At 46.8% G+C, this 13,567-nt stretch overlaps 1 protein-coding gene across 4 annotated transcripts in view; it reads left to right on the top strand.

Annotated features, from left to right (window-relative positions):
- The window catches only part of RIF1 (replication timing regulatory factor 1), a 338,147-nt gene that overhangs the window by 290,570 nt on the left and 34,010 nt on the right, over positions 1 to 13,567 (top strand). For all 4 annotated transcript variants that reach the window (XM_063933568.1, XM_063933565.1, XM_063933566.1 and 1 more), the window contains 3 exons: positions 12,920 to 13,059; positions 13,192 to 13,281; positions 13,366 to 13,417. In XM_063933568.1, the coding sequence (XP_063789638.1) occupies positions 12,920 to 13,059; positions 13,192 to 13,281; positions 13,366 to 13,417 (282 nt within the window). The remainder of the gene's footprint in view (positions 1 to 12,919; positions 13,060 to 13,191; positions 13,282 to 13,365; positions 13,418 to 13,567) is intronic.

The raw sequence follows: 13,567 nt of genomic DNA, 5'->3' as shown, positions 1-13,567 counted from the left end.
ACTAGGAAGGTGGGCTCTTTTTGGGCGGCTGCCCGAGGGGTCTCGGCATTACAACTTTGCCGAGCGGCTACTTGGTCGGGTTCAAACACTTTTGCAAAGTTCTACAAGTTTGATACCTCTTGTTTGCTCAATCGGTGCTGCAGAGTCATCCGCACTCTCCCGCCCGTTTGGGAGCTTTGGTATAATCCCCATGGTCCTTACGGAGTCCCCAGCATCCACTAGGACGTTAGAGAAAATAAGATTTTACTTACCGGTAAATCTATTTCTCGTAGTCCGTAGTGGATGCTGGGCGCCCGTCCCAAGTGCGGACTTCTTCTGCAATGCTTGTATATAGTTATTGCTTCAATAAGGGTTATGTTATGGTTGCATCAGGGTTTGACCTGATGCTCTGTCGTTTGTCATACTGTTAACTGGTTGTTTTCACATGTTATACGGTATGATTGGTGTGGCTGGTATGAATCTTGCCCTGGATTACCAAAATCCTTTCCTTGTACTGTCAGCTCTTCTGGGCACAGTTTCTCTAACTGAGGTCTGGAGGAGGGGCATAGAGGGAGGAGCCAGTGCACACCAGAACCTAAATTCTTTCTTAAAGTGCCCATGTCTCCTGCGGAGCCCGTCTATCCCCATGGTCCTTACGGAGTCCCCAGCATCCACTACGGACTACGAGAAATAGATTTACCGGTAAGTAAAATCTTATTTTTTCAAAGGTCTTTGGCGCTGGGTGTGTGCTGGCATACTCTCTCTCTGTCTCTCCAAAGGTCCTTGTGGGGGAACTGTCTCCAGATTAGAGATTTCCCGGAGTGTGTGGGGTGTCAGTACGCGTGTGTCGGCATGTCTGAAGCGGAAGGCTATTCTAGGAGAGGAGGTGGAGCAATTGAGTGTGGTGTCTTCGTCGGCAACGCCGACACCTGACTGGATATGTGGAATGTTTTAAATGCAAATGTGAATTTATTACACAAAAGGTTGGACAAAGCAGAGTCCAGGGAATGTACAGGGAGTCAAGCCCTGCCTTTCACTATGTCGCAGGGACCTTCTGGGTCTCAAAAGCGCCCACTATCCCAAGTAGTAGACACTGATACCGACACGGATTCTGACTCCAGTGTCGACTATGATGCGAAGTTGCAGCCAAAATTGGCTAAAAGTATTCATTATATGATTATTGCAATAAAAGATGTGTTGCATATCACAGATGACCCCTCTGTACCTGACACGAGGGTCCACATGTTTAAAGAAAAGAAGCCTGAGGTCACTTTTCCCACTTCACATGAGCTAAATGAGTTGTTTGAAAGGGCTTGGGAAACTCCAGACAAGAAACTGCAGATTCCCAAAAGGATTCTTATGGCGTATCCTTTCCCGGCTAAGGACAGGATACGGTGGGAATCCTCCCCAAGGGTGGACAAAGCGTTGACACGCTTATCCAAAAAGGTAGCGCTGCCATCTCAAGATACCGCATCACTCAAGGATCCTGCGGATCGCAGGCAGGAGACGACCTTGAAGTCAATTTACACACATACTGGTACATTACTCAGACCGGCGATAGCGTCGGCTTGGGTTTGTAGCGCAGTAGCAGCGTGGACAGATACCTTATCTGCTAATATTGATACGCTGGATAAGGAAACCATTTTATTGACCCTGGGTCATATTAAGGATGCTGTCCTATATATGAGAGATGCTCAGAGAGACGTTGGCCTACTGGGTTCCAGAGCCAACTCTATGGCGATTTCTGCTAGGTGAGCCCTATGGACCCGACAGTGGACGGGTGATGCTGACTCGAAGAGGCATATGGAGGTTTTGCCTTACACGGGTGAGGAATTGTTTGGGGAAGGTCTCACGGACCTGGTTTCCACAGCTACTGCTGGTAAATCAACTTTTTTGCCTTATGTTTCCTCACAGCCTAAGAAAACACCACATTATTAGATGCAGTCCTTTCGGTCGCATAAATCCAAGAGTACGGGGATCTTCCTTTCTTGCCAGAGGTAAGGGCAGGGGGAAAAAGCTGCCAACTACGGCTAGTTCCCAGGAGCAGAAGTCCTCCCCGGCTTCTACAAAATCCACCGCATGACGCTGGGGCTCCGCTGAGGGAGTCTGCCCCAGTGGGGGCACGTCTTTGACTTTTCAGCCACGTCTGGGTTCACTAACAGGTGGATCCCTGGGTAATGGACATTGTTTCCCAGGGTTACAAACTGGAATTCGAAGAGGTGCCTCCTCGCCGGTTTTTCAAATTGGCCCTACCGGCTTCTTCCCCAGAGAGGGAGGTAGTTTTAAATGCAATTCAAAAATTGTCTTCAACAAGTGGTGGTCAAAGTTCCCCTGCTTCAGCAGGGGATGGGGTATTACTCAACCCTGTTTGTGGTCCCGAAACTGGTAGGTTCGGTCAGACCCATTCTGAATTTAAAATCCTTAAACCTATACTTAAAAAGGTTCAAGTTCAAGATGGAATCGCTCAGAGCGGTCATCGCCAGCCTGGAAGGGGGAGATTATATGGTGTCCCTAGACATAAAGGATGCATACCTTCATGTCCCCATATATCCGCCTCATCAGGCGTTCCTGAGATTTGCTGTACAGGATTGTCATTATCAATTTCAGATGTTGCCGTTTGGGCTTTCCACGGCCCAGAGGATTTTCACCAAGATAATGGCGGAAATGATGGTGCTCCTGCACAAGCAGGATTTTTCTCCCGATGGAAAAGGCCCAAGAACTCATGAACTTGGTCAGGGACCTCTTGAAGCCAAAAAGGGTGTCGGTGCATCACTGCACTCGAGTTCTGGAAAAGATGATGGCGTCTTACGAGGCCATTCCATTCGGCAGGTTCCATGCGAGGACTTTTCAGTGGGACCATCTGGACAAGTGGTCCGGGTCACATCTACAGATTCATCAGATGATCAGCCTGTCCCCCAGGACCAGGGTGTCTCTCCTGTGGTGGCTGCAGAGTGCTCACCTTCTACAGGGTCGCAGGTTCGGCATTCAGGACTGGGTTCTGGTAACCACGGACGCGAGCCTCCGAGGATGGGAGCAGTCACACAGGGAAGAAACTTCCAAGGTCTATGGTCAAGCCAGGAGGCTTGTCTACACATCAATGTACTGGAATTAAGGGCCATATACAACGGCCTTCGTCAAGCGGATAATTTGCTTCGCGACCTACCGGTTCTGATTCAGTCAGACAACATCACCGCAGTGGCTCATGTAATCAGTCAAGGAGGAACAAAGAGCAGAGTGGCAATGGCAGAAGCCACCAGGATTCTTCACTGGGCAGAAAATCATGTAAGCGCTCTGAGACAGTCTTCATTCCGGGAGTGGACAACTGGGAAGCGGACTTCCTCAGCAGACACTGTCTACATACAGGAGAGTGGGGACTTCATCAGGAAGTCTTCGCAGAGATTGCAAGTCAGTGGGGACTGCCTCAAATAGACATGTCGTCGCGCCTCAACAAGAAACTTCTGAGGTATTGCGCCAGGTCAAGGGACCCTCAGGCGGTTGCAGTGAACGCCCTGGTGACACCGTGGGTGTTCCAGTCGGTCTATGTGTTCCCTCCTCTAACTCTCATCTCCAAGATATTGAGAATCATAAGACGAAGAGGAGTACAGACAATTCTCATTGTTCCAGATTGGCCTCGAAGGGCCTGGTATCCGGATCTGCAGGAAATGCTCACAGAAGATCCGTGGCCTCTTCCTCTCAGAGAGGACCTGTTGCAACAAGGGCCCTGTCTATTCCAGGACTTACCGCGGCTGCGTTTGACGGCATGGCGGTTGAACGCCGGATCCTAGCGGAAAAGGGCATTCCGGATGAGGTCATTCCTACTTTGATAAAGGCTAGGAAGGACGTGACAGCGAAACATTATCACCGTATATGGAGGAAGTATGTATCTTGGTGTGAGTCCAGGAATGCTCCTCCGGAAGAATTCCATCTGGGCCGTTTCCTTCACTTCCTACAGACTGGAGTGAATTTGGGCCTAAAATTAGGCTCCATTAAGGTTCAGATTTCGGCCCTATCCATTTTCTTTCAGAAGGAATTGGCTTCTCTCCCAGAAGTCCAGACTTTTGTGAATGGAGTGCTGCATATCCAGCCTCCTTTTGTGCCTCCAGTGGCACCATGGGAGTTTAACATGGTGTTAAGGTTCCTTAAGTCTCACTGGTTTGAGCCTCTTCAAATGGTGGAATTAAAGTACCTCACTTGGTAAGTGGTCATGTTGTTGGCCTTGGCATCGGCAAGGCGAGTGTCTGAGTTGGCGGCTTTATCTCACAAAAGCCCCTATCTGATTTTCCACGTGGATAGAGCGGAGTTGCGGACTCGTCCTCAATTTTTGCCTAAGGTGGTTTCATCTTTTCATATGATCCAACCTATTGTGGTGCCTGTGGCAACGTGGTACTTGAAGGATTCCAGGTCCCTTGATGTAGTCAGGGCATTGAAAATTTATGTGGGCAGAACGGCTCGGGTTAGGAAAACAGAGGCATTGTTTGTCCTGTATGCAGCCAACAAGGTTGGCGCTCCTGCTTCTAAGCAGACTATTGCTCGCTGGATCTGTAACACGATTCAGCAGGCTCATTCTACGGCTGGATTGCTGTTACCAAATTCCCCTAGGAAGGTGGGCTCTTCTTGGGCGGCTGCCCGAGGTGTCTCGGCATTACAGCTTTGCCGAGCGCCGACTTGGTCGGGGTCAAGTTCTACAAGTTTGATACCATGGCTGATGAAAAACCTACTGTTTGCTCAATCGGTGCTGCAAAGTCATCCGCACTCTCCCGCCCGTTTGGGAGCTTTGGTCTAATCCCCATGGTCCTTACGGAGTCCCCAGCATCCTCTAGGACAGTGATTTTCAACCTTTTTCAACTCACGGCACACCTACAAGACTTTAAAATTGCCAAGGCACACCATCAGTGCCCCACGGGATAAAAACCCCATACACACACATTGGCCCCCACGGCAATTAAACAAAAACACAGGCCCCCACAGAAGTGCAAACACATTGGCCCCCACAGTACTAAAACTAATTTATAATAATGCCACACACTGTCCCCCAGAGTAATTCAACCACACACTGCCTCCCCAACTAATTTCACCTGCAACTTAACCTGGTCACTATTGGGTGGTCTTCAGTATGCCGGCTGTCGGGATCCCGGCGCACCGTATACCAGCGCCGGAATCCCGACAGCCGGCATACCGACACTTATTCTCCCTCGTGGGGGTCCATGACACCCCTGGAGGGAGAATTAAATAGCGCACCGAGCCCGCAAGGGGCTCATTTGCGCTCGCCACACTGTCGGTATGCCCGCGGTCGGGCGCTGGTCACCGGGAGCCCGACCGCCGGCATACCATACTACACCCTCACTATTTACTCCTTATTTACAACTATATAATGCAGAAGGAGTCATCAGGACCACGTCTAAAATTCCCCACCAGCAGTACAAAATTGCCACTTCATATATGCAAAACTCCATATTGCATAAACATTGTCCCCCACAGTAATTTCACACTGCCCCCCCAATAGAAATTCCACTCACTGCACCCCCCAGTAATTCCACACACTGACCCCCCCCCCCCCACCCCCCCATAGTAATTCCATGCAATGTCTGCCCCCACCCCACAGTAATTCCACACATAGATAATGGAAAAAATATATATATAATATTATAAATAACCTATACCTGATAAATCTGGGAGAAGTGAGGAGCATTGAGTGGATGGACCAGGCAGCAACAGCACCAGCACGGAGCAGCAGTGGGTGGGCCGTGCGTGACCTATGACTCGCCATAGGTCATGGGTGGGTAGCGGAAGTGCACAGCACTGCCGAACCGGCTACTGACTGCAGTGCCAGCTGTGCTGGCATCTCTGGCGGGCGGCGCAGGTCTCTCTCTGGCGGGCGGCGCAGGTCTCTCTGGCGGGCGACAGCGGCATCTCTGGCAGACGTCGGCACACCTGGCAACCGCTCGCGGCACACTAGTGTGCTGCGGCACAGCGGTTGAAAAACACTGCTCTAGGACGTAAGAGAGGTTTAAAACCTAATTTTACCGGTAAATCTTTTTCTCCTTGTCCGTAGAGGATGCTGGGCGCGCGGACTAAATTCGGCAAGACTTGTATATAGTTTTTGCTTACATAAAGGTTATGTTACAGTTTTGATCAGTCTAGAGCTGATGCTGTTTTGTTTCATGCTGTTAACTGGTTCGTATATTCCATGTTATATGGTATGGGCTGGTATGAATCTTGCCCTTAGATTAACTAAAATCCTTTCCTCGTACTGTCAGTCTCCTCTGGGCACAGTTTCTCTAACTGAGGTCTGGAGGAGGGGCATAGAGGGAGGAGCCAGTGCACATCCATATCTAAAGTTCTTTTTAGTGCCCATGTCTCCTGCGGAGCCTGTCTATTCCCCTATGGTCCTTACGGACTAGGAGAAAAAGATTTACCGGTAGGTTTTAAAATCTTATTTTTATTTATATAGTCTTACTATTTTTCTGAGCAATCTTTCTAAACAGCATCTTACACGTACCTTAGAAAGTCGCTCCAACATTTCTCCACCTTACCCATGAGTACAGTGCTGTTTCGGCGGGCGTCTGTGTCGGATATACTAGCAGGTCCAGCAGACGTTACCAGGCTGTGGCCGGAGCACGGGAAGAAGGTATATCATCGGTTTCGCTTAGAAGGGGAATGCGGACACAGCCGCACTGTTTTGGAAGGAGACTACTAAACAGTCGCTGACGCGGCTGCCACCTCGGGTGCACCAGCGCTAGGCTTTAGGGATCATAGGCTCCAGGAATACTATGAGGCTGCGATCCCTAGGGGGTTGATATCGGCAGTGGGGAGTCAGACGCTCTCCTGGTTGCCCTTCCACCCGGTTAATGACCAGATTCCGCAGAGTCTCCTGCCATGAACTATTTCCCGCTTCCGTCTCACGCTGTACACGAAGGGGACCCAGTCACGGCATAGGCGGCTTTGTGACTGGTGTGTCTGTGTTAACTATAGGTTCATGGAGCAGCAGTGTACACTAGTAGCGTCTGGATCCACTCAGTGTTCGCTAACGTATTGATCGGTCCTGGAAGTGAGGCGAGTCTCCCTGTATCCCACTCTACTGAGTACGGGTAATACAGCACTAAGTCTCTCTATCTGTTTGTTTTTTTGGAGTATGTATAGTTAGATAAGTGCCTATTGCATATGAGTCTGTATACATGTACTGTTTCTTTCGCAATGTATCTGAATACGGTAGGTCTGTTTAAACATGATTCAGTAATATGTTCTCCTACATACTTGAAATGTAGTTGAAGTTGATGTGCTCATATTGCTTATTATACTAATGTACAACGTGACTGACTGCTAGTGTGATTGATGACTTAACTATATTCTGTCAGTTTTGTTCTATTCCGATACTCAATGCTGGTGCATGGGTAGGGTCGGATTGTATGTCACTTTCAAAAGGTTAAAGTGATTACAGTCTCAAATTGTGTAGTACACTGTGGAAGTGTTGATTATCATGTCTAAGAGCGGCAAAGGTGAGGATGATACTCGCAGCAACACCAACACTCATATCATGTTTGTCTTGCAAAGCTGGGTTTACCTCTCCGAATCTGGTTCAGGATGGTTTGTGTGCAAATTGTTTTAGCTTTCACCAAGGGTTCTTGGAAAAATACAAGGCAGATTCAGGTGCCGGTTGATCCACCTTGGGCTATGTTTGCACAGACTTTATCCAGCATAGCTGAAAGGATCATTCCTCCAACTCCTGTACTGTGGAAAGGTTACACGATTAGCCCTTACATGCCGCTTCCCATCTGTGGTGTATCCCTTCCAGCAGCTGCCTCTCAAAAGAAACGGGCTGATAAGCCGGTGGTAAGTAAATCTTCATCCTCACAGGCTACACGTGTTCAGATGAGGATTCTTCGGAGGATGAAAGCTCAGTTAATTCTACTTTGGCATACGAAGAGGAGGAGAAAGGTCTCAGCTCAGTGGATATAGCGGATTTAAAGCAATGAAAGCTTTTCTATCCTTAGAGGATTCAGCGGAGGCTGTGTTAGAAACCAAGGCACCTGTGTTTAAACGTCCCAAAACAGTTAAGACTGAGTTTCCAGGGTCAGATCAGCTGATGTAAATCATGGAAGAGGCTTGGGCTATGCCTAATAAGTTTAGAATTCCTAAGAAATGGAATTCCAATTATCCTCTTCCAGCTGGTGATTGTTTAAAAAGGGAGTTGGCTCCTATAGTAGATACGCATGTGATTCGATTAGTGCGAAAATCTACATTACCTTTGCTGTCAACATCATTAAATGAGGAGAGTGAATGGTTTTCTAAAAACCATTTTTTGCCTGTCTGGGGCAGTCATAAGGCCAGCCATGGCTTCAGCTTGGATGGCAAAGGCAGTGGCTGCCTGGGCTGATGCATTGAAGGGAATATTTCAATAGCATCTAGAGAGCAAAAATCCCATATAGCACATATAAAACAGGCTGCAATGTTCTTGGAAGAAGCAGCATTGGATATGGGTACTATTGCCTCCAGGGCATCAGCTTCAACAGTAGCTGGTCGCAGAGCAGTTGGGCTACGTACGTGGAAAGCCGATTCAGAATCTAAGAAGGTTTTGGAATCTGCCCTTTTCTGGAGATATTCTTTTTGGTAAAGAATTGACAAATATTTGAGTCAGAAGCAGACTCCAAGAAGGTCAAGTTTCCTTCCACATGCAATTTCAAACCTAAAGTTTCAGCTTTTCGGCCCTTTCGGTCTCAAGGAAAAGCTAAAGATAAAAGTGATACCAGACAGTCCCAATACAAGTCTGGTAAGACTAAAAAACATTAGGCTACCAGAGGACCGGTTGGTAAGACGAGCCATCAGCCAGATGGTGCGCTTCTCCACCTGGGGGATCCCAGGGTGGGGGGGGTCGACTTCTTCAGTTTGCACAGATCTGGCAGAAGTCTACAACAGATGCCTGGGTGCAGGAAGCGGTATCTCTAGGTTATGCTTTTGCCTTCAAGAAGTACCCTTCTCAAAGGTTTTTATTTTTGTACCAGCCCATCACTGGTAGAGACGAAGGCCAGGGCTTTGCAAGAGGCATTTCAGAAATTGCTTCAGTAAGGAGTAGTCATTCCAGTTCCTCATGCACAATGAGGACAGGGGTTTTACTCCAACCTGTTTTTAGTTCAGAAGCCAAATGGGTAATTTCGGCCCATTCTCAGTATCAAAGTTCTGAACTAATACATTTGGGTATCTCTGTTTCACATGGAGAGTTACATTCCATCATTTTACCCATGGAGCCAGGGGATTATATGGTATCCCTGGATATACAGGATGCTTACCTATATGTTCCTATAGCACTGTCCCATCAGTGCCATCTCAGGTTCGCTATCCTCCAACAGCATTTTCAGTTCCAGGCCATTCCTTTTGGGTTAGCCACAGCCCCCAGAGTATTTACCAAGATTATGATGGTAATGGCAGTTTATCTCCGCCAGCAGGGGATAAGAGTTTTTCCATACCTCGATCTTTTAATCCTGGCACAGTCGCAAGAATTGCTCCTATGTCATCTACAACAGACAATAACGTGTCTGCAGAAGCACGGGAGGCTCATAAATTGGACAAAATCGTCTCTGGTTCCGTCACAGCGGATGACTCACTTTGGGCTGTATTGGATTAAAGTCTTCAGAGAGTAATGTTACCTCTGAACAAGATATCCAAAGTTCAGTCAAGGATTCAGGACTTGCTACACAGTCAAAAGGTATCCATTCACACAGCAATGCGTGTGATGAGTTTTGATGGTGTCAACATTCAACATGGTGGAGTATGCACAATTCCACTCGAGGCCCCTGCTGCATCTTATTCTTGCCAAATGGAATGGGTTGCATCAGACGATAAAAACATACTATGGTTCTTACAATAGAAGTAAGGTGGTCATTAGCCTGGTGGCTATAGACATCCCATCTGGACAAGGGGAGACCCTTTTGGATATCAGATTGGGAAATTCTGACGACAGATGCTAGTCTCCAGGGCTGGGGAGCAGTGTCAGGAAGGTTGTGTTTCCAGGGGCAATGGACAAAGGAAGAAGGTTGCCTGCCAATATATATATTGGAACTTCGGGCCGTATACATGGCACTGATTCAGGCAAAGGACATTCGTCGGAAGACCCGTCCAGATCCGCTTGGACAATGTGACTGCAGTAACGTACCTCAACCATCAGGGAGGAACTCGCAGCAGCAAAGTGATGAAGGAGGTAAGTCGCATACTAAAGTGGGCAGAACTTCATCCAGCCTTGTCCGCAATGTTCGTACCGGGAGTCCTAAACTGGGAAGCTTTCTCAGTTGACACTCCATTCAGGCAAGCGAATGGGCTCTACACCTGGAGGTCTTCCAGACTCTAGTAGACAAGTGGGGTTTGCCAGAGAGAGATCTCATGGTGTCCCGTCTGAACAACAACGTTCTCACATACGGGTCAAGAACAAAGGATCGCACTTTTTTCCAGGGAATGCTGCGCATTCAACCTTTTGTTCCTCCTATAGTGCCTTGGGACTTAGGTCTAGTCCTGAAAGCCCTTCAAGTTGCCCCGTTTAAACCTCTTAATAAAGTGGATCTTAAATGGTTGACAACTAAAGTTCTCTTTCTACTGGCTAGAAAAGTATCCGATTTAGGGGCATTATGTCGTTCCCCCTTTCGGATTTTTTTTATCCATATAAAGCAGTTCTCAGAACTAGAACTGGGTATCTTCCAAAGATGGTGTCTAAATTCCACCTTAATGAAGAAGTTGTAGTCCCGGCTTTCCAGGTACCGGGCCTTTCTGCGGGAGATGCATCGCTGGACATGGTCCGTGCATTAAGGATCTACATGGATCGTACCAGTGCCATCAGACAGATTCTCTCTTCATTCTCTATGGATTTCACAAGAGAGATAAGCAGACACTGGCAAGATGGCTTCGGATGACTATTTCAGAAGCATATTCTCAAGCTGATTTCCCTGTTCCGACTAATGTCTCTGCTCACGCTACTCGTAAGGTAGGTCCATCATGGGCAGCACAACGTGGTGCTTCAGCAGAACAGATATGTAAGGCAGCCACATGGTCTTCCATTAACATATTCATTAGACATTATGCCATGAATAACTTTGCCTCTCATGACTCTGAATTCGGGCGAAGGATTCTCCTGTCCAATCAGGAGCATCCCCACCACTAAATTGCTTTGGGAAATCCCAAAGTTATCTTGTGGACCCTGCCGGAGAAATATACGTCATGGTAAGATCTTACCATTGATAACTGTATTTCTCCTAAGCCCACAGGGATCCCACCCTGACGCACATGATTTGAGGATCCTTTTACTCACTAACTTCTTCCTTGTACGGAATGGTGTGTGTTCTTATCGCCTGATTAGGGCTATCTATGATGCTCCTGCCTTGAACTTTGGAATACAACTGATTTGCCTGAGCCAGGGGGGGGGGGGATATATAGACAGGCCCATTGCATGCTGGGAGGCCTGAAAGCTGTGACCGATAGGTGCAAATCTGCTGTCGCTTCATCATATCCCATTGTTATCCTGTGGACTTAGGAAAAATACCGTTATCAACGGTAAGTTCTTACCATAACGTGTATTTTTGCAGGGTGGATTAAAGCTTGCCTTCTGAAGGTGCAGGTTTTGGCTGTCAAACTCTTACTCTTTTTTTTTTTTCTCCCAAAGCAAATTGGCTACCCATTTAGGAAGTTCAACAGTGGTGACATTAATTTGTTTGGCAAAAGCCACCCACCCTTTGAGCCGCTTGATTCCGTGGGATTCAAGTACCTTATCTAGGTGTCTGTTCTGTTGGCAGTCTTCCAACCTGTGCTTTTTTTCTCCAAACCCCCTTTTTTCCCCCCTTTATTTCCCCTTCCGTTAACTGAATTTGATGGTCCGCTTTCACTTAAATTTGGAGTTTGTAACTCCGCCATTATGCATCCATTCTGCTCTAGAAATTAGATAACTTTTTACTTTTGGATTTGGTATGGAGATGCAGTTAATTTGCCGACTGTCTGGATACAGACACCGGAATACTGACAACCGGCGATGCCGACAGCTGGAAACCTGGTGCACAGGGGATATTCCCACTAGTGGGTGTCCATGATACCCATAGAGTGGGAGTAGAACCTGTGGGGACTCTTTGTGCTCACCTCGCTGCTGGCATTCTGGAAGGCAGGATGCCACTGTGGAGATATTGACAGCCGGCATCCCGTCTGCCGGGAATATGTATGTATTCCATGGTACGGAACTTGAGAATCATATGTGGATAAATCAGCGTTGCTAGTCTTACCTAACGGTCTGCTCATTTTGTATGTTGCACGCAAATGTTGGCAAGCAACAAAATATTCAGTTTTCCAGGACGTCACTGCTACTATTGACAAATAATGTCTTGGAATATGTTCCTGATTTCAGACGTGTTTTTGGCTCATTCTACTTGAATAGTGATATGTATGTTTCAGTGGAGCAGTTGCGCAGAGCATGCATTTACAGCTAGACACTAGTTTAGGGCAAAACATTTTGCACACGGCTTAGTTTAAGCATACACTTCTGTAGGGGCAGCTTTGGAACAGCTCAAAAGTTGGCAGTGTTCAGATTGTAGAACAGAGAAAAGGAGGATTTTGTGTTAACGGTGAAATCTGTTTATCTTACTCTATTTGAGAGGCACTGTGTTCCCACCACCTTGTTATACACTGTGTATATTCACTCTTGCTTGAATGTGCCTCTGGTTGTGTGTTTTAGGCTCTCCTAATGTGAAGTCCAATTGGCTGAAGGGGATCTAATGGTATGTGAAGGGGGAGGTGCTTAGCTTCAATCTAGTTACGTTTAATGTGCCAGCGTCATCTACATTCCAAGGTTAGCAGAATCGCCTAGATGGAGCAGGAGAAATTAATTTGACAAGAAGTACCAAAAATCCACTTTTGTGTCAGAATCAAGGTTGGCTATATGCTTTAACAATGCCATTAAATATACTTTCTCTCCTAGCTGAAGCTAGATTTTTCTTCACCAATTACTAAAAAGAAGATTTTAGAAGAAGAACAATCTGTTGACTTTGTTGTTATCCCTACTGAGACAAAGCAAAGAGTACTGACTGAACATCAGAAAGAAGTTCTTCGTACAAAAAGGTAGGTAACTGATTTGCCAAGTGGTTAGTCATGGTTTCCCAAACTTGATCTTCAAACTTTTCCGCACTGTAAATGTGATTCTGAAATGAAAAGGCTTTGAGCTAAATTTTGATTACGTTTGTTTTTTTTTAGGGTGGACATACCCACCATGTACAACAATTTAGATGCATCCCAAGACACCAATTTGTTTACACAGTATACTCAGAGCCAGGAAAGTTCACTGTAAGTATATGGGCAGTTCATTACTCTTGTTTAATTATTTATAAAAAATAAATAAATAAAAGGATTTATTTTTTTCTTTAAAAGAGAGAACCTAGCGCAACCAGACAATCCTAGAGGAAATGCAATGGAAACAGAGGTAAGTGTTTTTTAAGGATTTTTTTTTTTTTTTTGGCTTTTTTTCCCCACAAAGAGCAGACCCTCTTGCCTGCCCCTGTATGTGCATTATAGAAGGCAACTCTCCCCGCTCATTTTGGAAGTGTTTTTTGGCCTAAAGTTTTACACAAGG

Source organism: Pseudophryne corroboree, chromosome 7 (assembly GCF_028390025.1).
Source record: "Pseudophryne corroboree isolate aPseCor3 chromosome 7, aPseCor3.hap2, whole genome shotgun sequence".
Lineage (NCBI taxonomy): Eukaryota > Metazoa > Chordata > Amphibia > Anura > Myobatrachidae > Pseudophryne > Pseudophryne corroboree.
This window is presented reverse-complemented; position numbering and strand designations above follow the sequence as displayed.